Source organism: Pan troglodytes, chromosome 1 (genome assembly GCF_028858775.2).
Source record: "Pan troglodytes isolate AG18354 chromosome 1, NHGRI_mPanTro3-v2.0_pri, whole genome shotgun sequence".
NCBI classification, from domain to species: Eukaryota; Metazoa; Chordata; class Mammalia; order Primates; family Hominidae; genus Pan; species Pan troglodytes.
This window is the reverse complement of record NC_072398.2, coordinates 161,198,429-161,223,717: the sequence shown is the minus strand read 5'-3', so window position 1 is coordinate 161,223,717 and position 25,289 is coordinate 161,198,429. Positions and strand designations below refer to the sequence as shown.

Genomic DNA, 25,289 nt, shown 5'->3' with positions numbered 1-25,289 from the left:
GGAAAATAGTAAATAATTTTTGCTTACTCAGATTTTAGTTTTTGCTTAAAATGTTTTATTATTTAAAAATTTATAGTACCAGCAACTCTTAATTATGTGAGTCAATGAGAAACTGACATCTGTAGTATCCCAGTCATTTTTTGAGCAGTTTTATAATCTTCTACAAGTTTATAATGAGTAAGATGACTTACTCATGCCATCATTTATTTCTAACATTTACCCAAATATCAAATATCATTAAAATCTGATTCAACAACAAATTTGCTGATTTTTCCTGCCAATTTTTGAGAAATGATACAAAAAACTCAAGATTTTAGGTAAAATATATCAATTGATTTGTTTGTTCATTCAGCAAGCATTTCTTGATTACCAATTATGTGCAAGCATTGTTCTAGGTGCCAGAGATATATTATGGAGGAAGATCAACAAATTTCTATTCTCACAAAATCTACCTTGCTCCAAAAGGAGCATGTAAATCAACAAACAATTTAAAATAAAAGTGTTAGGTGATGGCAAACGCCATTATGAAAATAAAGCAGGGGGCCAGGCACGGTGGCTCACACCTGCAATCCCAGCACTTTGGGATGCCGAGGATGGCAGATCACCTGAAGTCAAGAGATCAAGACCAGCCTGGCCAACATGATGAAACCCCATCTCTCCTAAAAATACAAAAAATTAGCCAGGCATGATGGCGGTGCCTGCAATGCCAGCTACTCAGGAGGCTGAGGCAGGAGAATCGCTTGAACCCGGGAGGTGGAGGCTGCAGTGAGCTGAAATCGCGCCACTGCATTCCAGCCTGGGCAACAAGAGTGAAACTCCGTCTCTAAATAAATAAATAAGAAAAAAGAAAGAAAAAGAAAATAAAATAAAGGAGGGGAATTGCTGAGAGGGTACTTGAGGTGGAAAGTGCAGTAAATGCCTAAAAAAGGATCTTTTGTGTTGAGTTCTGAATGACAGCGAGGGGTCAACCACGCAAGATCATGCAAGATCAGAGAAAGAACCTTCTAGGCAAAGGGGACACTCTAAGGAGTGTGGCATATTTACAGGACAGGAAGAAGGAGGGTGTGTAAAGAATGAAGGGAAGAGTGGTACAAGGCACCACAGGAGAGGCAGGTGGGAGAGGTTGCGGGAGAAAGCCTGGGGCTAAATCACACAAGTTCAAATAAGCTAGGAATGGTCTTAAGATTTTATTCTAAGTGACATGAAGGGACACTGAAGAATTCTAAGAGAAACAATGACATGAAATTACTTTTATTTTAAAAATACCACTCTGGCTGCAGTGGAAATACATTGTAGCAAGTCAAGAGCAGAGACAGAGATTAGAGGCTATTGCAGTTGTTCAGGTGAGAGGTTGGTGGCTTCAACTAGACTGACAATAGTGAAGAAAAGAATTTCAGACTATGTTTTGTAGGCAAAGTTAACAAAATTTGATAATGAAATGGATTTGGGAGATAGGAGATTAGGATCAGAAAGGAAATTTAGAAAGAGTTGCTATTGATAGAGGAGGAAAACAAGGAAAGAAGGGTTTTTGAAGATATAGGAAGAAAATTTATGTTGTTATGAAAGCCAAGAAAAGAATAGAAACTGTTTGAAAAAGAGGGAGTATAAACTGAGAGATTGGCTAAGAGGATAGAGGAGAGACCATTGTATTTGCTAGTATGGAAGTCGTTGGTTACCTTAATAAGAGTAGTACAGTGAAAACCTGATTGAAGTCTATTAAAGAGACAATGGTGAATATAAACATCTCTACTTAAAATGTTTTGTTGTTAGGGAAAGCAGAAACATGGGACCAGCTAGAAAAGTGTATGAGGTCAAAATACATTTTGTTTTAAGATCAGTGACCTGAAGGCACATTTGTTCATGACTAGAATTAAATAAGAAGAAAGGGGGAGAAACTAGATGCAGGAAATTGATGGAATAATTATAGGACCAAAGTCCTGAAGGCAAAAGGACAGGAGATCCTCAGAATGCATGAAGGGGAGGAATAGATGTACTTCATTCATTGTAATGAAGTGAAATGAAAGAGAAAGAAGAAAATATGGGTGCAGATGATGATGGTTGGGAGGACTTGAGGGACATGATAGACACTGAAGTTTGTTCAAACCATAGAGGTTCCAGTGTGTGAAAGAAATGCTGTGAGCTGAAAGGACGGGAAGTGACAAACTGAGAGGGTGAGAGAGTGGGGTACTTGAAATTTGGGATTAAAGAGGAATATCACTTATAAAAGGTATTAAGGGCCTTAAATGTATAAATTAACTGTATTTTATAAAGTTTCTTTTAAAGTGGTTGGTAGTTGAGAAACAGATATCAAAGGCAAGTTCTCCTAAAGTCTCCTTTATTGGCTTATATGCCTGGACCAGAAGAAACCGAAAAGACAGATGAACAGCTAAGAAGGCAGGAAATGCAACAAAAGTTTATTGATCATCTGCTCTGTGCTAATCACTTCATATGCAATAGCTTTTCTGTCCTCAAAACAACCCTGCCCAATAGGTTTTGTTATCTTCACTAAATTTAAGGACCTTAAAGCACAACGAGGTTAAAGAATGTACTAAAGGGTATACAACTAGAAAATAGAGCTGGGCATGGTGGCTTGCACTTGTTATCCCTGCTACTGGGGAGGCTGAGGCAGGAGGATTGCTTGAGCCCAAGAGTTCAAGACTGCAGCAAGCTATGATCACACCTCTACAGCCTGAGAGACAGAGTGATAACTGATTTTACTGGATTGGCCATCTTGATACTGGAGAAAGGAGCAAAATGGGTCACAGGTGACGCCTAGGTTTCTGCTACAGGATATCTGTGTAAGCAAAAAGAAGGGGGGCATAGAAACCAGGGACCAGGGCCCAGTTCAGAAGAGCAATAAAGGAATATCTTACAAAGCCAGGTGGGCATCACCTTGAGAGAGCAATCTTCCCATGCTGCAGCCGGCTATACAGGGCACAGGAGTGAATTGGTCTAGAATAAAATGTAGACCTACCAATTTATCCGATGTGCTTTACGTTTAGAAATATAATTGCTTGACATTTGACGGAGCTTTTTGAGCATTTGGAGAAAATTAAGGATAAATGTATAGAAAAAACAAGCTAAAAAATGAAGCAACTTCAGGAACAAAAAAAACTTTTATGAGTAGCATATACATAGGATGAACAAATCTAGAAATCTAATGTACAGCATGAGGACTGTAGGTAATAAAACTGTACTGTATATGAAATTGATGCTTAATGAGTAGATTTTAACTACTCTTGCCACAGAAACAAAGAAAAGTGAGGTGATTTATATGTTAATTTGCTTCACTACAGTAGCCTTTTTGCTGTCTATGTGTATTCTGTAACTTCATGTTACATACTTTAAATATACATATTACATTTATGTTTAAAAAAACTTTTATGAGTAAAGCAAACACAGGGAACAAATCCATATTATTAATGTCAGCATTTACTACTGATTTAACCGAAGATTTGGATGTAAGTATGCTGGGAAGATTAGGAAAAAAACTGATGGTGGCTTTGGTGGTGAGAGATGATATGATTTTTCAAGTGCCATAATATGAAATAAATACACGATCTCTACAATTGATAGAAAAAGACAAAGAAATACACGCACATTTTTAGAAATGTAGAAGAAAATACAAGAAGTAATAGCTAAAAGAGTTGAAAGCAACTGTCTCTGGAAGAGAGATTGTGGGATGTGAAGAAGAGGAAAAAGAACTGAGATATTTTTATTTAAAAAAGTTTAAAGAGAAAAATAGAATTGAGCTAGAAGAGAAAAACACAGGGATTAGTCCTTTGGTAGAGCTGATCAAATTTGACAATATAATAGCACTTCCTTTTGAAAATGATTTATCAATGCGTCTTATAAAAGCCACACTAATAAAAATATATGTCCAGGGCGCAAGTATATTATAAAACATGATTTGAGCAAATAAGGTAAAAAGTAAAAATGTAATTTCATTAAGGTGTTTCAATTTCTGCTATCTGTTCTTTTCACTACTTCTTTTAATAGTTGTTACTTGGTTATTGCATGTTTTAATATTATTCATTTCCAGCTTAATCCTTAGTATGTGACTTGACAATTTGTTATACTCTAGAGAATTAATCCCCTGTCAACTCCAAAAGGCTGATTTCATTCTAGAAGTGAGTCCAAATTGCCACATTAGTGGAATGCCCTCTCTGATTTAGAACCACTTTGAGATCCAATTCTTGACCAGGCACTCTTAGAAAGTCAGGCCACTCTTAACTTGTTACAGAAATGTAGGATTACTTCATAGAGATTATGAAGCTGACCTTGCATAGAACTGACTTCTAGTCACATGTAAAATTCATATATAGACATTTGCTTTCAAAAATCAGGAGAGCTATATAAGGCCAGGAGTCAAGATCTACTATAGCAAATATGTACTGCATCTTTCTATAACGACAATTAATTAAATGATTTCTAAGAGAGAACCATAAATATGTTACAGAATCAAATGCGAAATTCATCTGAATTGTGAAGATGAAAAATCATATTTACTGTATTCTGTTGTTAGAGATACTGTGGCAGAAAAGTTTAAGAGACCCTGGACTAGACTTTAGAGAAAATGAGCAGTTCCCCAGATTATGAGAAATGATGGGAAAGAAAATAAGCAAAGGATATGAATAATGTAAGCTCACCCTTATTGCCTCCTTGCCAGCATTATTTAATTTCAAAGATCAGCTCCAAAATCCCAATAGAGCTTCTAATTACAGAGACAAAGAGCAGCCCGAAGTGAAAAGTCTGGGGTAGGGAAAACCACTAAAGTCTTAGAGTTGGGCAGACTTAAGTTTGAATCCCAGCTTGGGGAAGGTTCCCAGCCTCAGTTTCTCTCCTATGTAAACTGGAGAATATAGCATCTACCTTGAAAGATTGTCTTACTCCTATCTTATTTTTATCATCTACTGACCCTGTGGTAATTCTTCTTCACGTTATATATTATATAGCATAATATATGTGAAATGTGAGTATGGTGTCTGCAAAACATAACCTTTCAACAAATGACGGTAATTGCTATGAGCTACAATACAGTAAAGAATACAAAAAAGCTGGCCTCTCCCTATAAAATGAGAAATGATAGTTGCACTTTCCAGAAAGGAAGTTACCTTCTATTCCAAATTAACAGTGATATAAAATGAAATAAATCTTTTGCAGATGTTTTTTCTTCCAAAATGTATGTGGAAATTAATTTTAATAAAATCCTAGAGATATGTATCCCTTCTATGCATAGAGGCAATTTGTTGTTTCTATAACAAACCTGAAACAGCACTAAGAGAGTTAAGACCAGTCAGAGATTAGAGGAAACAACAATATTCTACCTCTTTCTTTAGAACCATTTTACTGCTTCTTGGTTTCCTGGTAATAATGCAACCTCACTAACTTGCTATTGATTTTTCATTTTGGGGTGTGTGTGGGTGTTTGTGTGGGTGGGTGTGTCTGTGTGTGATATTTACTGCTTCTTGCTTTCCTGGTAACAATGCAACCTCACTACCTTGCTATTGATTTTTCATTTTGGTGTGGATCTGTGTGGGTGTGTGGGTCTGTGTGGGTGTGTGGGTTTGATATTTATTGCTCAGTTAAGTTTCTGTTTTCTTTAAATTTTAAGTGGATGAATTAAAGGTTTTTTTCCTATTTTTTGAGATTCTTTATGGTGAATTTCCCATGGCCCTCAATGGAGTCTTCCCTGTGTGTGAGTGACCTTAAATAGGATTGAATTTTAGCTTTCTACCAAGAGCCCTAAATAATTAAGAGCTGACTGATAAAAGCTTGTAGTATATGTTTATTCATTAATATTAATGACATTTCCTTCTGTCATCACCAATGGAACACTGCCAGCAGCCTACCTACAGAGGAACCCTAACACTTGGGAGGAATGGGGCAGAGCCCGGGCCCACAGAGGCAGGGTATGGGGGATGCCAACAGCAGGAGGAACTCTTTTTAGAAGAATGAAATCAGAGATGTCAGAGTGGAGTGTTCTCAGAAGGGAGCGATGACATTGTTAAATGGAATAGGGAGGCCAAGAAAGGCAAGAACTGTATAATCCATTCGACCAGGCAATAAAGTGTCATTTGTATCTTTTACAATGCCTACTTCAGGGGAGCAAAGGGGAAAGCTCCTTGATCTTGCTTTTCTCTCTGGGTTATCACCTTCATCTATTCTCATATTCTCAGTGCCACAGTGAAGACTCACAAAGCTACGATGCCAGCTCAGCCCAGTCTCACAGTCTTCAAACTTGTACATGCTTGCTGGACTTACTTGAATATTCACACTCAGCAAGTGTAATTTCCCCCTTGAAACCTATCTCCTGTCCTGTATTCCCTGTTTCAGTTGGTGACTATCTATTCAGTTTGGATACCAAGAGAGTCATCATTTACTCTTTCTATTTGTTCAGCTTTCACATCAAATCAACAGCCAAGATTTTGTTACCTAAATATTCCTTAAATCTATCTCACCTCTCCATCCTAAGACTGAAGCCTGTGTCAGACCTTCATCTCACAGCTGACTAATAGAATAGTCTCCTTGCTGTTACCTTACACCAGCCTTTTCCCCCATTCTATTCCTCACACAGCCAACAGTGACCCATTCCAAATATAAATATGACCAGAATGTAACCTAAGTTAAGGAAGTTACCTGTCTCTTCTCTAACTTCAGGGGAAAAAACCATGCAGCTTAGCATGGAATGCTGACATGAGGCCTCTATAGTCTGGCTACAGCCTATTTCTGCAATCTCTTCCTTCTTCTGCTCTCTTAGGAAGTGTTCCTGAAACACAAAGCTTTTCTTGCCTGTAGGTTCATGCTGTTTCCTCTGCCTGGCATGCTACTTTGATTCATCTCAACTGTCACTTCCTCCCCCAGCCTTCATTATTCACTCCCTGGCACATTTGTTCCACTCTCCTCTGTGCCTCCATATTACCATGTATACAATTCCATAGCTGTACTTGCCAAACCTGTGGCAATTATTCATTCTCTATATGTTTATTGAATGCTTACTCTGTTCCAGGGAAACAAAGGTGGAGAAGAAAGACACTAATGTGTGTCTGCCTCCCCTACCAGAATACTAAACTATGTCTATTTAATCTTTGTTTCCATGGGAACTAGTGCAGTGTTTAGTCCAAAGCTAGCTTTTCACTAAATATTTATTGCATAAATACTTATAATTTTGTAACAGTGGGTTATAGAAATATATATGCAAGAGTATATGAAAACACAGTAGAGAGACAACCAATCCTGCTTTGCTTGGGGGTCAGGGAGGTCCACCTGGCAGAAGTGCATTGCTGAAGACAAGACTAGAGCACAATCTAATTGGGTTTTTAGATGAGAAATGGAACCTTAGAGAACATGGAACTAGCTCAATAATGTGGCTAAGTATGAATGGAGTCAGAATTCAAATCCTGGTCTATCTGATTCCAAAGTTTATAATCTACTTATTAGCACTACCAGTGGAGAAAATCTCCAGTTATACCATGAGCCATCTTCTCTCTGGCTCACTGACCTTGGCAGAGCTAGTCAGCAAAGTTAGGCCTTTTGTCACTCATGACTGATCAGGGCATAGAATGGCAAAAACAAATATATACACACACACACACATATACACACACATATGTATACACACACATACACACACACATATATATACACATATATATACACACACACAAACATATATATATATATACACACACACACACAGATACATACACAAACCAGCTTACACTAGTATGGAACTTTAGATTAATGCCATTCAGGCTAATTGTTCACATACCACATTGATTATCCTCTATAGACAAAGCCAGTAGTTTTTTATATGTCAACTAACAAAAATTTTACCAACCAATAATTACTAAAAAAGCAACAAAAGGAACCCCCTTCAAAGGCACACCTATGAACAAGCATGCTCATACACACATATCCTTTATAATTTACCTTAATAGAGACATCAGGAATTTACCCCAAATACCCAGAAACAATGAAGCTGGGTTGAAATTAAAAACATTTAAAGCTATGCTTTTAAATTCAGCTTTCACATTTTTCTATTTCATTGTGGATATTATTAGCTTGCTACCATCACATAAAGTAATCAAGGATATGTAAGTTAAATAACATTTTCATTTAAATATTTTTAATGCAAATTATTATTGAATACAGTAGATATGGCAATGTGCTATGCCTTGTATATTCAAAGCAACAGCTGTTCTTCCAATAAAACAGATATATTCCCTTCCTTCTAAGACAATGGCAAACATTAAAATAACCTTCCTCTTCCAAAGGGAAAAATGATTCAACAACATCTTTGTACAAACTGTTGTTTAAAAGATCTGTATTTTAAAAACAACAGCAGTGATATTTATTGTTTTCTAGGATAAAATCCCTAGGTATCTATTGTAGTCACAATCTTTCTGCAGGAAATAAAAGAGCTCTTCTCTGCAGCACATTCAGCATTGTTAAAATGTACTAGAAAGGACTATAATTGTTCCCTTTTCCTGTAGCTCCAATGTTACTTGATACTACCAGCACCTGTCCAGTACTATACCTGTCCCACCAACCCCACACCATCACTACTACTAGGCACACTAAAGTCTTGTTTGACTACAAAATCTTCTCTTCTTTGCCCATGCACTGCTGGCACCAACTCTTAATGATTTCTCCTCTTAGCTGTGTCACTCTGCTCACTTCTACTAACAGTGCTTTCATGAAGACTCATTATTTTTCATCTGGATGTTTTCTAATCTCCCACCTGCCTGTCTGTTCATAGGTGCCAAATGTTTCTCAAAAACAAAAATCTGAGTAAGTCACTTCGTTGCATATGAATATTTAAGGGGTAGATATTAGTGTGGGAGAGTAACATAGAATAGTTTTAAAAGCACACAATTCCACGTATTTAAATTCTCTACATCAAGGAAAAAAGTCTAGGGATATTTCTTTGGGAATAAAATGTTCTTTGCAAAGCCATCTCTCTGCTATAGTATTTATTACATTGAATTTTATTTATAACCATTAGTTAGCTGTATACGTGAGGAAGGGGATTCTTTGTTATTCATCTTTGAATCCTGACACTGTGCCTGTCACTGAGTAGATGTTCAAGAGGCGCTCACTGAACACAAGCAGTCTAGGGGGAAGGGAAAGGATAGGAGGGAGGAAGAAAGGGAAATGGAGAGATAAAGGGAGGGAGAAAAGAAGCAGGGAAAGGAAGGGTAAATGATGTCACAATTGGAAGCTTACAATTTCACCAAGTATGTATATAAAACCATTTTTACTCTCTTATTACTTAGAGTTGGCTCTTTTCTAACAAAAAAAATTATTAACACTTGTTTTAAACAAAGGAAATTTTAAAATATTTTATTATAATGTGCACAGTATAATTATTTCTTTGAAACAACTTTCAAATGAACTGAACATCTTTAAAGGAATTCAAAGGAAGAACTTCTAACAAACCAGCCATTCAGTGAGGCCAACTCATTAGACAACCATTTCTTTTCCCTGGTGAAATCTACATGTGCCTACATATGGCATCAATAAGCCTCTCACTGAATATTTATGATTTAATATAAAGCTTTTCAGGAAAAGGATTTATCTTTTGAAAATTCGCACACAGCTAATACTTTTGTATTTGTGGTGAAAAACTATCCAGCTAATTTTATTTTTTCTAAGAAACTAAACTATGTTTGAGATATAGTCATCTACATTTATGCCATTTTTATAATGTTCGTAATTTTCCAAGCATGAGTATAAAGATGTTAATAAAATGCTAATCCAAATTATGATTTTTGCATTTATATGGCACTTTGCTAACCCAAAGTGCTATAACATATACTCGTATTTACTCTAAGCTCCTCTCTGTCAGTAGATAGTTGTTGAGTCTGAGTCTTCTGTAATTCTTCTGGGGCCTGCGGCCTTTGTGAGGGCTCACTGGATCCTTGTCTTATCCACTCTCCCCTCCCAGAAAGCCTGTGAGAGACTGTTGTCAGTTCTCACCATTATCTTTCCAAAGCTCAGATCTGATCATTCAGAGGCGATAGTGTGCTAGTATAGAAATGGCTTTGTGGCTGGGCATGGTGTCTCTTGCCTGTAATCCCAGCACTTTGGGAGATCGAGGCAGCCAGATCACTTGAGGTCAGGAGGTCGAGACTAGGCTGACCATCATGGTGAAGTCCCGTCTGTACCAAAAATATAAAAAATTAGCCAGGTGTGGTGTGCACAACTGTAATCCCAGCTACTCGGCAGGCTGAGGCAGGAGAATCGCTTGAACCTGGGAGGTGGAGGTTGCAGTGAGCTGAGATCATGCCACTGCACTCCAGCCTGGGAGACAGAGCAAGACTGTCTCAAAAAAAAGAAGAAAGAAGGAAAGAAAGAAAGAAAGAAAGAAAGAAAGAAAGAAAGAAAGAAAGAAAGAAAGAAAGAAAGGAAGAAAAGACAGACAGAAAGGAAGGAAGGAAGGGAGGGAAAGAAAGAAAAAGAAAGAAAGAAAGAAAGAAAGAAAGAGAAAGAAAGAAAGAAAAGAAAGAAAGAGAAAGAAAGAAAGAGAGAAATGGCTTTGTACCCACACAGAACTGATTTTGAATCTTAGCTCTGGCACTTGCTAGCAATATGACCTTGTAAAAGTTACCTCCTGAGTTTTCTCATCTACAAAATAAGGATAATAATACCTTATTTACAACGTTGTTGTAAGTAGAGACAATATACATCAAAGTGTAGTTTAATCACTTGCACCTATGTAATAGGCACACACAAAAATGGTGACTATCTTGCTATTATGCCACTCTCCTACATAGAATATTCAAGAAAGAATAACCACTTACTGAGAAGGTACAATGTGCCAAGCATTGTGTTCCACACTTTCCGTACTGCAGGAACTGGAGAAACTACACTACAATCTTGTAATCACAAAACTCAGACATCCATGTTTCAATAGGTATAACCGTACAGAACACTACAAAAGTATGCAGGTGGAGCATGTAAACAGGTCTTAATCTGTGACCTGGAACTTGAACAACAGAGTAGAGGGGAGGTGGGATAGGGTGGAGTGGAAAAGAGCTCCAGCTGGAGACTGGCATTTGTAAAGTCAAGGCAGAGTACACAGGTGCAGAAACACAGCTGCTGAGTGTGGCTGGAGATGTGGTAATGCAGGACAGCAGAGGAGAGGTATGGATGGAGAAGGGCCAGGGAAAAGGGAAATGGCAAGATGAGAAATTGGAGAGGCGAAGAGCCTTGAAAGCCACATTAAGGAATTTGGACTGTCCTGAAGACAGCAGACAACTACTGAAAAATTATGAGGAGGAGATGGACCTAATCATATTTGCTTTTTTAGAAGGAACATGCCATCACTTCCTTTCTCAGTGGCCATTAACCTAGCCAACAGATCCATGCCTGGGCTTCAGGTGGTTTGCAAGTTCCCTGAAATTGGTTGCAAATGTGTGTATTTGTGTGGGTGGATGCATGCACATGTGCATATGTGTGTTCTCATAAACATTTTTCTGGAGATAGCAACTAAAAGGTTAACTCAAAATTGTGAAAAATGACCATCCAAACACTTCCTACAGGATAAAGCTCAGACACTTACAGCCTTTTACATTCTGACTAAAACCCACATTTTTCATTCCTCTCCACACAGCTTACAATACAGCCACTTGCTTTTTGTTGTTGTTGCCATTCTGAATATGCTTCTGAGCCTTTCTTTCATGTACAGCCTCTTGGGCTTTTCTGCACCTTCCAATCTTCCCTACCTCCCCATCCCCACCTTCTACTCAGAAAACAACCCCTCTCTGTAAACATGGTTGAAGTGTTTCTTCCTTCTCCTGGCATTCTCTCATATTTCTTTCCCATTTTTTAAGAAAAGCACAAATCGAAGTCATAGAATTCTGGTGACCCAGCTAGAGTGAGAGAGGGATAGACAAATAGACCAGTAGGCTAGAAATAGAAAGTCCAGAAACTAACCCACACTTAAGTGGAAATCGGATATACAAAAAGGTTGTCTTGCAAACCAGTGGAGAAATAATGAAGTTTTAAAAAATGATCCTGGAGGCCGGGCGCAGTGGCTCACAACTGTAATCCCAGCACTTTGGGAGGCCGAGGCAGGCAGATCACCTGAGGTCAGGAGTTCAAGAGCAGCAACATGGCGGAACCCTGTCTCTACTAAAAATACAAAAAATTAGCCAGGTGTGGTGGCGAGCGTCTGTAATCCCAGCTACCCGGGAGGCTGAGGCTGGAGAATTGCTTGAACCTGGGAGGAGGAGGTTGCAGTGAGCCGAGATCACGCCACTGCACTCCAGCCTGGACGACAGAGCTAGACTCCCCATCTCAAAAAAAAAAAAAAAAAAAAAGATGCTGGAATAACTGGTCATCTATAAGGGGAAAAGAATAAATCCTTACTTCACATCATTCTCAAAAATAAATTTCAGATAGGTCAAATCGAAGCATTAAAACATTTAGAAGAAAAATGAATAATTTTATTCTTCAACTTTTGTGTATGTGCACTAGCAGATGTATATTAAAATATTCTTAGCAGCATTGCTCATGTTAGAAAAAAATGAGAAAGAGCCCAAAAGCCATGAACAATAGAACATATAAGAAAGTCGTGTTATATGAAACATAAAGCAGTGAAAGTGAATGAATACATTTTATACATTAACTTTGAATACTATTAATAACATAATATCAAATGAAAAAGGAAAGTTGCAGGTGGAAATATACAGTATTACTCCATCCATATAAAGATAAACACACAAATCCAAACAATATATAATTTTAAGATTATTAAACCTGTTGTAAAAGCATAAACAGAAGCGAGGGAATTAGTAAAATAAAATTCAAGAAATTGGTTGCCTCTCAGTGGTGGTGGGTAGAAGACAAAGGGATATGATAGAGAGGAGCATAGGTGAACTTTCTTCAACTGGATTGAGAAATATGGGTCTTAGTTTTATTATAGTTAAAAAATACATATTACATACGCTCTTGGGTCTGTGTATTTCACAATAAGACATTTTAAAAGACACAAACAATAATAAAATAAATACAATGACTCACAAAAGACATGGTTCCTCTCCTTGAGGAGCTCACAGTTTGATGCTTGCTTCAGTTCCTGTGTCCTCCTTGTTCCATAGATTGTTGTGAAGGGCTCCTTTCTTAACTGTTGTCTCCCTTCTACATCCTTTGGGTTTATTCTGTTACCTTTTGTTGTTAATTTTCTTAAGTCGCATGCTTAACTCATTCATTTTCAGCCTTTTGTCTTCTCTAATGTAAGCATTTAAGGCTACACATTTACTACCTATGATTCTGGCTATATCGTGGCATTTCTATTATGTAACATTTTATTATTTAATTGTTTTGTAATCTCCATTATCATTTATTCTTTGGTGCATGAGTTATTAAATTTTAGTTTGTAAATGTAGAACACAATATAAATGTTTTTAAAGTTATTTTTTAGTTACAAATTTTTAACTTAATTGCATTATTGACCAAGAAAGTGGTCTTTTTGTTACAAATTCTCTGGTGTTTGTTGAGACTTCCTTTATGTCTAGCACATGATCAACTGTAAATTTTTATATGCATTTTTAAAAAATACTGTGTAGTAATTGAGCTCAGTGTTCTATATGTGTCCTGTAGAACAAGCTCATTAATTGTAGCCATTAGTTCTTCTATAGCTTTTTGTATTTTTGTCTGTTTTTTAGTCAATTATTGAAAAATGTGTTAAATATCCTGCTATGATAACAGTTTTATAATATCTCCTTGAAGATCCATCAAATGTTCCTTTAAATATATTAATGCTACTATACTAGGTACATTTATAATTGTTATACATTCCTGGTAAACTGAAGTGATTGTCATTATATGATCACTCTCTCTCTAGTAATGTATTTTGCCTTAAATCAGTATTGCTATGTAAACTTTCTTTTAGTTAATTTTGACAGTTTTACAACTTTGCATCAAGTTTTGAGTGCACCACTGTTAAACAACATAGAGATTGCTTGTTTTTAATTTTAATCCACTCTGACAGTCTGTTTCTTAATTGGAGAAATTAATCCATTTTTACTGAAGGCAATCATTGATGCATTTGTATTAATGTATTTCACTCTATTCTGTATTTTTATCTGTGTTTCTCCTTCTGAGTCTTTTTTCATTATATTTATCAAAGTCTTTTCCACTTCTTTATCTCATTCCATTTATTTTGTCTCTATCAACTAGAAATCATACACTTTATTTCTATTTTTTAATTTGTTATTCTAGAAATGTAAACATACCACTTTAACTTAACTTGAATATTTAACTTTGATCTAAAGTTAATCAGTATCTTTGCCTTCCTCCCAAACAATGAAAAAATCTGAAAATGTTTGTAATATAATATAATAATAATCCGAATACGAGTGCCTTCCAACAATTCTGAAATTCCTCCACTACTTCACTCATTTTATTTTCTACAGTTTCCCAAAATTCCAAAAAGACCTTCTTACCGTGTCCTCCATGTCATTTAAGCAGTCTTTTAAATCCTACTTTTATTTCTTTAAACATATTAAGTGCATTTATTTTACATTTTAAGTTTCATAATTCCATTATATCCACCATTTGCAGGCTTGATTCTTTGTTTTTCTGTAACATCTCACTCAAGTCAATTATTTTATTATATATTTAGTGATTTTTTTTTAAATGATGCTATGTTTTTTGCAGTGTTATCTGTGAGACAAAGGCCCAAATTTAAAGTTGAGTTCTTTAGAGGAGACTTGAATGCTTCTACCTGGCACTTGGGGCAATACTAACACAGGACCACTTATAACTCTCAAGTGGGTTTAAAGAAGCCCCATAAATACTGTGAATTCCAGTCTCTAACATAAGAGAGGTCAGTCTTGTGGTTGGCAATTCCTAGAAGACTTTTTTCTCTCTCTCTCTCTGTCTTTTTATTATTTTTTCTTCCTTCTTTCTTTCCTTCCCTCTCTCCCTTCATTCCTTTGCTATTCCTTTCTGTCCTCCATTCTTTCCCTTCCTTTCCTTTTTTTCTTCTTTTTCATCCCTCTTATTTTTTCTTCTTTCCCTTCCTCCCTGTATTTGTCTATTTTCATACTGCTGATAAAGACATACCCATGACTGGGCAATTTACAAAAGAAAGAGGTTTGTTGGACTTATGGTTCTACGTGGCTGGGGAGTCCTCACGATCATGGTGGAAGGTAAAAGGCACATCTCACATGCTGGCAGACAAGAGAAGAGCTTGTGCAGGGAAACTCCCCTTTTTAAAACCATCAGATCTTGTGAGATTTATTCAATCACAAAAACAACACAGGAAAGACTATGATTTAATTACCTCCCACTGGGTCCCTCTAACAACACGTGGGAATTATGGGAGCTACAAGATGAGATTTGGGTGGGGATACAGCCAAACCATATCATTCTGCCCCTGTACTCTCCCAGATCTTACGTACTCACATTTCAAAACCAATCATGCCTCCCCAACAGTCCCTCAAAGTCTTAACTCATTTCAGCATTAACTCAAAAGTCCACAGTACAAAGTCTCATCTGAGACAAGACAAGTCCCTTCCAGCTATGGGCCTGTAAAATCAAAAGCAAGTTAGTTACTTCCTAGATACAATGGGAGTACAGGCACTGGGTAAATACAGCCATTCCAAATAGAAGAAATTGGCCAAAACAAAGGGGCCACAGGCCCCATGCAAGTCCAAAATCTTAAAGCTCCAAAATGATCTCCTTTGACTCCATGTCTCACATCCAGGTCACGCTGTTGCAAGAGGTGGGCTCCCACAGCCTTGGGCAGCTCTGCACTTGTGGCCTCGCAGGGTACAGCCCCCCTCCCAGCTGCTTTCATGGGCTGTCATTGAGCGTCTGCAGCTTTTCCAGGCACACGGTGCAAGCTCTCAGTGGACCTACCATTCTGGGGTCTGGGGGATGGTGGCCCTCTTCTCACAGCTCCACTAGGGGGTGCCCAAGGAGGGACTCTGTGTGGGAGCTCCGACCCCACATTTCCCCTCTGCACTGCCCTCGCAGAGATTCTCCATGAGGGCCCTGCCCCTGCAGCAAACGTCTGCCTGGGTATCCAGGCATTTCCATACATCTTCTGAAATCTACTCAGAGGTTCACAAACCCCAATTTTGGACTTCTGTGTACTTGCAGGCTCAACACCAAGTGGAAGCTGCCAAGGCTTGGGGCTTGCACCCTCTGAAGCCATGGCCTGAGCTCTATGTTGGCCCCTTTCTGCACATAGGACGGGGCCCTGGGCCTGTGGTGGAAGAGGCTGCCGCAAAGGTCTCCGACATGCCCTGAAGACACTTTCCCCATTGCTTTGTTGACTAACTTTCAGCTCCTCATTATTTATGCAAATTTCTGCAGCCAACTTAAAAGACTTGCCCCCATGATTCAATTACCTCCCACCAGGTCCCTCCCACAATATGTGAGAATTGTGGGAGCCACAGGATGAGATTTGGGTGGGGACACAGCCAAACATTGTCACTCCCGTTCTTCATTCTTTTTCTTTTCTTTATTCCTTCTTCCCCCTCCCTCCATCCTTCCTGCCTGCCTTCCTTCCTTCTTTCCTCCTTCCTTCCTCCCTTCCTTCTTTTCTTCGTTTTTCACTCTTCACTCAAAGCCAAGGCTGAGAAATACATGTATCCCCTGCTAAATCCCTTTGCAGACCCAGTTTTTTTCTAGTTCACTCACTGGGGGTGGTCTCTAAGCCAATCTCCCACTCTGTTCAGACTCCAAGCAGTCTTCTATCCTTCCACTTGCAATATCTGTAACTCAGGCTTAACCCATCAAGGACCAACAGACTCCCCCAGAACAAAAGCTAAATCCAGACTCATGTAAGTCTATGTGTTATTTTTCTTGTTATTCTGGAATTCAAATAATTGCCTCAAATTACAATCAGAGCTCATTTTATACAATAAAGCAGTGAGTGAGTGTGAGGGTGTTTAGTTTTGCTGTACCAAAAGATTACTCTTTAAATATTTAGTTCACCATACTTCTGAAACAGAAGTTGATTTCTTCTCATACCTTTATCTTTAGTGCTGAAGACAAATCATAGCACATAATAGATATTCAATAAATATATTTTAGATGCGTATAGATGTTGTAGGCTCATACCATTCACTCCAAGATTCAAGTCTCCTCATGTTGTCAAGCAAATATCTGAAACTAGCTTGAGCTACATATTCTTTGAGTTGAGATTATCTTTAGATGTTTCAACAAAGGTGTGACATTATTGCCTCTTTAGCCTTCATCTGGCTATCTTCTGATTGCTCTCTCATGTCCATTTTTTCACACCTTTCTTAGAGATACTTCCATAAATCAACTCCAGCACCATCAACAGTAAAATCTGGTACAGATATCCTACCTGTGCATTTTCATTACAACTGATATTTACCCCAACATAAATTTCAATTAAATTAATTAAAACTTAAAACATCTGAATAATAAAGCACATTAATGCCTGAATATGAAAATATATTAATGTCTGAATATTAAAGTATAAAGAATCTGGGTTCAAGTATAGTTGTTTCCCCTGCACTTAGCATAGTGTCTAGCTTGTAGCAAGTATCAATAAATGGTTTTTCATGAACGAATGAATGAAGGAATGAAATATTTTGGAATATACATTTTTAGCTCCAAATGTATTTTTATTTTCAACTTTTGAGGCTTTTTTCTTTTTGTCAGCTCTCAGAGAAGACATCTAACTGCTGTGTTTCAGTTCTAAATGTTTACTTTGGTGTCAGTAATTTATATTGTATAGTCTTCTCAAACCAATTTCTTCAGAGTTAAATTGCTTCCTTTAGCCCAAGAAAAAAGAACACTTTAGTACCCAAATATTTTAAGACTCGAAACAATTTTATTGTTTTTGAAATGTGAAATACCATTAGCAAATGAAGACAGGATAACCATGCCTTTAATTCAATTCAAGTCTTTGAGAATCATTGAGTTTACCATGACCACTAACAGTTTTACTCTAATTATAATAGCTATCAATTATATTTGTCATGTTCTACTATATTGAAGAATTACAGGTATTTTATAATCATTCCTCATTTTAATTCAAAGCTTTTGAATCTTGAAAGAGCTGTTAAAATGCCTTTTTAATTTCTTTGCCAATTTGTATTCTTCATAGTTATATAAAGAAGTTCACTGTTTTATATTTGAAACTTAGATTCCACTGAGACTGTTTACCTATTGAAGTTCCCAATCCAGTGAACTACCACTCTTAGCTGGAATATAGCACTCTCTTTACTTCCCTTTTAATTATCTATGCAGAATTTCAAAAATATTTCTTCAGTATATACTATGTACAAGACACTGTACCAGTCACTTTGGTGTATAGAAAGAAGAAACAGGTTGATACCAAGATGGATCAGCCATGATTCCTGCCTCCATCATCTAAAAAGTAAAAAATAAATTATTATATAGGTGTGCCTCTGTATCTGGTACATAAATATTAATAAAGGCTTACAGTTTTCATGCTTTACTGTGTGACAAACAACGTCTTACATTTTCACAAGTACCTTATTTCATCAAATATTCAAGGCCATTGATTATAAGACACATCAATATTGTAGTACCATTAAGGAAGAAAAAAAGACTCCTTAAAAATCATAACTTACTCCTGACTGCAGGGTGCATTCCAAATATCAAAGATGTTAATATGTGAAAATATGTGTGACTTAGAACTGATGAATCTATTAACTCAAATAACACTCTCAACAACTCTTCAAGTTAGGTAATGTATTGTTCTCATTTTATAGGCAAGGAAACTGATGAGTTCAAAGATATTACGTAACTTGCCCAAGATTGCACAGCTAGTAAATAGATGGGTGGAGGTTGAACACACTTCAATCTGATTCCACATACCATATTCTTAGCTTCTCCACCAAGGATATCTTGGATTCTTTTGTTACAGGCTGTTCAGAAGTTTCTGTGTCTTTTCTTTCTGATGTGACTTCATTTAAAGTTGAAAAAGAATACTGGGACTATTAATTCTTGAGCCCACTTCAGAATTTAGTTGGGATGATGAGAAAAATTTATAAAACAAACAAATTGTGTTTTGAAAATCATTAGCCTGAACATGGCTTGAAATGGTTATATAATAGTGATCAGACTAGAGAGTTGTTAGTAAATCTTACCAAAATCAGTCATAAGACAATTGCTTTTTTTAAATCTATGAATCTGTAACTGACCACACTGTATGAAGATATAGATGTAATAGTTGTAACAGAATGATAGAGACTGGAATAAGTATAAATTAACTTATACCAGGAGTGTAGGCATCTGTTTTCCTATTTATTTAGAAGGAAAATTAATAGTAGAAACTGTCCATCAAAGTATGCATCTGAGTTCTCTTTTTGAGGTTCCATACAAAGAAATGGCAACATTTATATCTAAGATATTGACAATTAATTCTACACTACATGAAGTGTTACGAATAGTCTTTGTAAGGCACCAAACATGACCCAAAGTAAGAAACTGCATATTTCATATTAAGTAACAACCAGCCCGATTTATTTTTTAAAGGCTAATGAGTTAAGACATAACGACCATGTGCTACATTGTTTTTGCCTATAAATAATGAATTACATGGGAGAACAAATGGTAGTTAAATGTACTGTAGGCCAGTTTCATAGTCATGGATACCAGACTTCATCTGTGGAAATTCAGCAAAACAGAATTAGAAATGTCAAACAGAAAAGATCTCATTAAGATAATTCTTCCAGAAATGAATCAAAAATTCTGTCCCAGATGTTCATATCTGGCAGGAGTCAAGATGAATTGGACAGAGCTAAACCATCTAATTTATTGTTTCTCAAAATATGATACCGCAAACACCTATATCAAAGTTTCCAGATCACTGGTGTGCTTGCTAAAAATGCAGATTGTTGACCCCCTTATGGGACCTATTTGGGTAAAGCTCAATAATTCACATTTTAAAGAAGCATCTACCTCAACCAGTGAATATAAGCATGCTGGATTTCACAGCTATTACTTTAACACTTGGCTCGTTCCCACCTAATACTTTGGACTGATGGCAGAAATGAAGCAATTACGAGTGATTTTTTTCACCAAATATCAGAGGTTAAATGTCTCATGCACCAAATATTTATGAAGCAGTTGGGGGACGGAGCACAAAAGAAATGTGAACTCAAGTATTCCAGTTTATTGCAGTTTTTGCACATTCGATAAACAACTGTTCAATGTGATTACATTAAAATAATACCTCATGAAATCTAATGTGGTCACAGAAAAAGAGAACTGAGGTAATCCTGGTAGCTGTCAGAATAGAAAAGAAGGGACAACTCCAGAAGTTACTTAAAAGAAAAAGCAGTCAGTGGGGGATTCAGTGGTAAATTGAATGTGAGTGGTAAAAGAAGGGGCAAAATAGAATATCTTGGGTTTGAGTCTGGGTAGCCAAAAATAGAGGCACTAACATGGGAATAGAACGTGAAGCCATTCAGAAACAATTGAGAAGATGAGTATGGAGGAAAGTGAGACTTTTATAACTGGCTCTTTTACTACTACGTATATAAACATGGTGACTTTAATTTTGTTACTGCGTTTATGAATGAATTTAACCAAATTGAGATCTAATTAATGATTATTTTCTATTACAGCAATTGTTCAACTGTCAAGCTCTACGAAAACTAAGTATTCCTGATAACGACCTTTCAAATCTGCCAACCACTATTGCTAGTTTAGTTAATCTTAAAGAACTCGACATCAGTAAAAATGGTAAGATTTTTCTCTCATCATAAAATACCTGGAATTTTTTAACTGAAAATGTGCTTTAATATCTTCTCTTAGCAAATAATCTAAAATAACTTTTTCTTTGATTTTGCTGCAACTGTAGTTTAATGCTCTTGTAAAGTTAAATCCTAAATTTTAAGTCCAAGACAGACGTCCTGTCTCTCCTCCTCTTACTAATGTGCTTGACTCGTTCAAGTCTTGTTTCCCTCTGCATTCAGACATGTGATCTAATCTTTTCTAGAATAGTTTACTGCCCTCACAAAGCTGACCTCTCTCATTCTCAGAGTAACATTTTTTCTCAACATGTGTCAAATATCACCTGCATAACAAGGCCTACCTGTTCACCCTATTTGAAAATATACTCTTAATTTCCCTTACTGGGCTTCAGTTTTTTCCCCTAGCACTAACCATCCTCACAATATTGTATACTTTACCTATTTCCTATGGTTATGGTATATTTTCTCCTAACTGAGAATGTAAACTCCAATTCATAACAGGAAGAATTTTTCTTTGTTTTGGTCACTAATGTGTCCCAAACATCTAGAGCAATGCCTAATAAATAATAGGAATTTAGTGGTTTTTGTTGTATTTCTGGACAGACTTGTATATCTGGTGTTTTTGTTGATGATGATGCTGATGTTGATATTCAGGTTGATTATGTTTTCTCCTGAGTATTTATGGGAGTGACTTAGAGCTTCAGAAAGTTTCTTGCATCCTTGTTCATTCATTAAATCTTCATTTCTTTCCAAATGAACTCAGCTCTCCCTTTTATTAGCAAGGATCGGTCAAAAAGGGTTATGTGTAGGTACAATGAGGATATAAAATAGGACCCCTTCATCATTAAGATAGTCAGTTAAACTTCCGTGTGTGCACCATATCAGCACAAGTAGTGCTTTGGTTATTTATTTGGTTATATTTAGTGCCGAGGAGACAGGAATGCAGGCATGAACAAAACAGACCCTGCCCTTCTGAAGTTTACGTTCAAGTGGGTTGCCCATTAAACAAGTAATTGTAGATGATTAAATAAGCAATTTTGTGTGAAGATGCATTCAACATGAAGGGCATGCCTAGAGAAGGACGCAATCCAATCTTTGTAGTTAGGGAGGGTTTTCCTAAGAAGTGATAACCAGATAGGACCAAAAGAAGCTAGATAAGATTGGCTTGACATCCTGGGAAATAAGGATCTGTTTTGTGAAAGGCCATCAGAAAAATATCTTGGTCACATGTAAATATAACTTTCGTGAGAAATTTGGTGCCTTTAGAGCTCCATGACAATATCTCAGTAGCCTTGTCTCTGTTCATTTGACCAGAACTCTCCTCCACAAATATCTGCAATGCTCATTTCCTTATCACCTTCAGGCCTTTTCTTAAATGTACTGTCAACCAAGCATTCCCAGACCACCCTATTTAAAAATAAGATACTGATATTATTATTCAATAGAAGCACATTTTACTCTTTTTTTTTCTTACATGAGAAACTGACCCACTGTGTATTTAAATTATTTATCTATTGTCTGGAATCTCCTTACTAGAATTAAAATTCAGTGATGCCCTGAGTTTTTTGTTTTTCTTTTGTTTACTGCTATATTTCCATTGCCTAAAACAGCGTGTGTCACATTTTAGGAGCCCAGTAAATATCTATTCAATGAATTCATGAATGAATGATTGTTTCAAAACATGGAAAACTTGTTGAAATTTACCAGTGTGAAGTGCTAGTGATTTTCTTAATTCAAGTCTTTGAGAGTAATTGAGAAGTTAATAGAATCACTGTGGATAAGAGTGACACTCTCAAATAATCAGTGAAAATTATAAAATACTATACAATGAAGTACCTAATTATAAAGCACATGTTACAATGATAAATTCTTAGACAATGGTGGATTAATTAAGACTGCTGTATTATTAGGGAAGAGTTCAAGTAAAAGATGTTCCCTGAAGATTTTCATGAAACACTGTAGCAACTGAATAAAGAGAGTATTTCATCTGAAGGAGACAATCAGAACATAAACAGGGGACACACACCTCTTTCTACACCAACTTGACTTGCCACTTAGAAGGTTTTCAGGAAGAGTTCAAGTAAAACATGTTTCCTGAAGATTTCCATGAAATCTGAATAAAGAGAGGATTTCATCTGAAAGAGACAATTAGAACATAAACAGGGGACACAGACCTCTTGCTACACCAACTTGACTTGCCACTTAGAGGGTTTTCAGCAAGACAATTCTAAAAGTACCATACACAGATGTGTAAAGAGAAGAACAACTAGGTTTTGACCCATGGAAAGATGACCTTAGGGCTACCATGCTTTGAGAATAGATTTACCTATTTGTATATATTTGTATTTCTGTACAATAAAACAATTACTACTACCTCTTTATTTATATACATTCACACTTCAAATTGTATTTTTGTTATAATTTCTGAGAAATAGTATATGGACAATTATCACATTCTTCGATTTTCAGGCAGGATTAGCTGGATATTCCAAGTAAAGAAAAATCTACCTTATTTTTAAAGAAGATCTGAAAATAATTTGTCACCCAATATAAACATGAAACTCCTAAATAATTTGACATTTTTGTGAGCATGTAAAAGTTTCTGATGGCTCTCTTACATCAAGAAATGTTTGCTCTTAGAAGGTGAACCACAGGTTATATTTTTTCAACTCAGAAGTATCTGTAAGCATCCTTAGAAGTTTTTGCAACTATTAGTTCGGGGCTTTTAGCTATGCTTATGATTCTGTATTTTCTGGAAATATTTATGCAAAAAGTCATGCAAAAGATGGCGAACCACTCTGCAATACTAGTATAGTACTATGGGCTTGATGAGTATAATGATAGCAGCCATTGCTAGAACTTACACAAACAGTAAAAGATTTCATCACATCAGCCATTTCAGAAAGCCATACCTAAGAAAGCTGTCACTGCCTGGCGTGGTGACTCATGCCTGTAATCCCAGCACTTTGAGAGGCCCGGGCCAGGGGATCGTGAGGTCAGGAGTTTGAGACCAGCCAGGCCAACATGGTGAAACCCCGTCTTGACTAAAAATATAAAAATTAGCTGGATGTGGTGGCATATGCCTCTAATCCCAGCTACTCAGGAGGTTGAGGCAGGAGAATTGCTTGAACCTGGGAGGCGGAGGTTGCAGTGAGATCACGCCACTGCACTCTAGCCTGGACGACAGAGCAAGACACCGTCTCAAAAAAAAAAAAAAAGCTATCACTGATTCTGTGACAGAAAACTAGACAGTTACTTAAGGAACATAATACATCCTTTGGGAATCTGTCAAGTGAAGAAACAGTAGATAGCAAAAAACAACTGCAGTGTCAGAATCACAGTTGACAAGGTTGGAATAGCCCTGCTGAAAAAGAGGCAAGACCTGAGAGAATACAAGCAGTATTGGTATTTAGGGACAGGACATAATAGACTATTTCGAAACAGAGACTCATTCAAATATTAGTCAATCTAGGTTAAAATTACCTAAAATGTGCTTAAATTAGATGAGTGACCCCTTAAAGAAATTAATTCACTCTAAGGTCAAGATTCAATCTGATCTTGATTGTTGATGTGGCCTCCTACCTTTATTTTTCATGTCCAATTCTACTGCCTGTCATCCTGATCCACCGTTTTTCCTCTCTATAATTCAAAAATACTATTTTATATTAAAACCTTTAGATAAGTGAACTATTGTGTACAGAAAGATATCTGCACAATTTGAGTAAACAGATTTTTTTTGTTTTTTTTTGTTTTTTTCTTATTTTGTTTTTCCTAAATGTATTCTTTCTCTTTTATTTTATTTTATTTTATTTTATTATTATTATACTTTAAGTTTTAGGGTACATGTGCACAACATGCAGGTTTTGTTTCATATGTATGCATGTGCCATGTTGGTGTGCTGCACCCGTTAACTCATCATTTAGCATTAGGTATATTTCCCAATGCTATCCCTCCCCCCTCCCCCCTCCCCCCACCCCACAACAGTCCCTGGTGTGTGATGTTCCCCTTCCTGTGTCCATGTGTTCTCATTGTTCAATTCCCACCTAGGAGTGAGAACATGCAGTGTTTGGTTTTCTGTCCTTGCGATAGTTTGCTGAGAATGATGGTTTCCAGTTTCATCCATGTCCCTACAAAGGACATGATTCTAACCACAACTCCAGCTGGTCATCTCTCTTCCATTTCATGCTCAGGTAGTACCAGATTGTAATTTCCAAATGCATCAAGCTGGTTGCTTGTGACACAAGGAATCATATTATCTTCTTATCTTCTCTACCCAAAATACCCCTTCCTCCCTACTGCTGTACCCCATCAACCAGACAGAGTCCTCTTCACCTTTAAAAAGACATTTCAGTCAGGCGCAGTGGCTCACGCCTGTAATCCCAGTACTTTGGGAGGCCGAGGCGGGCGGATCACCTGAGGTCGAGAGTTCGAGACCAGCCTAGCCAACATGAAGAAGCCCTGCCTCTACTAAAAATACAACAAGAAGAAAAATTAGCCAGGCATGGTGGCACACGCCTATAATCCCATCTACTCGGGAGGCTGAGGCAGGAGAATCGCTTGAACCTAGGA

The 25,289-nt window shown here is 37.0% G+C and overlaps 1 protein-coding gene across 13 annotated transcripts in view; it reads left to right on the top strand.

Annotated features, from left to right (window-relative positions):
- The window catches only part of LRRC7 (leucine rich repeat containing 7), a 571,260-nt gene that overhangs the window by 204,242 nt on the left and 341,729 nt on the right, over positions 1–25,289 (top strand). For all 13 annotated transcript variants that reach the window (XR_010153504.1, XR_010153506.1, XR_010153505.1 and 10 more), the window contains one exon: positions 20,592–20,709. Coding sequence is in view for 10 of the 13 variants with exons in the window: in XM_063800431.1 (XP_063656501.1) it covers positions 20,592–20,709 (118 nt within the window). In the remaining 3 variants the exon portion in view is untranslated. The remainder of the gene's footprint in view (positions 1–20,591; positions 20,710–25,289) is intronic.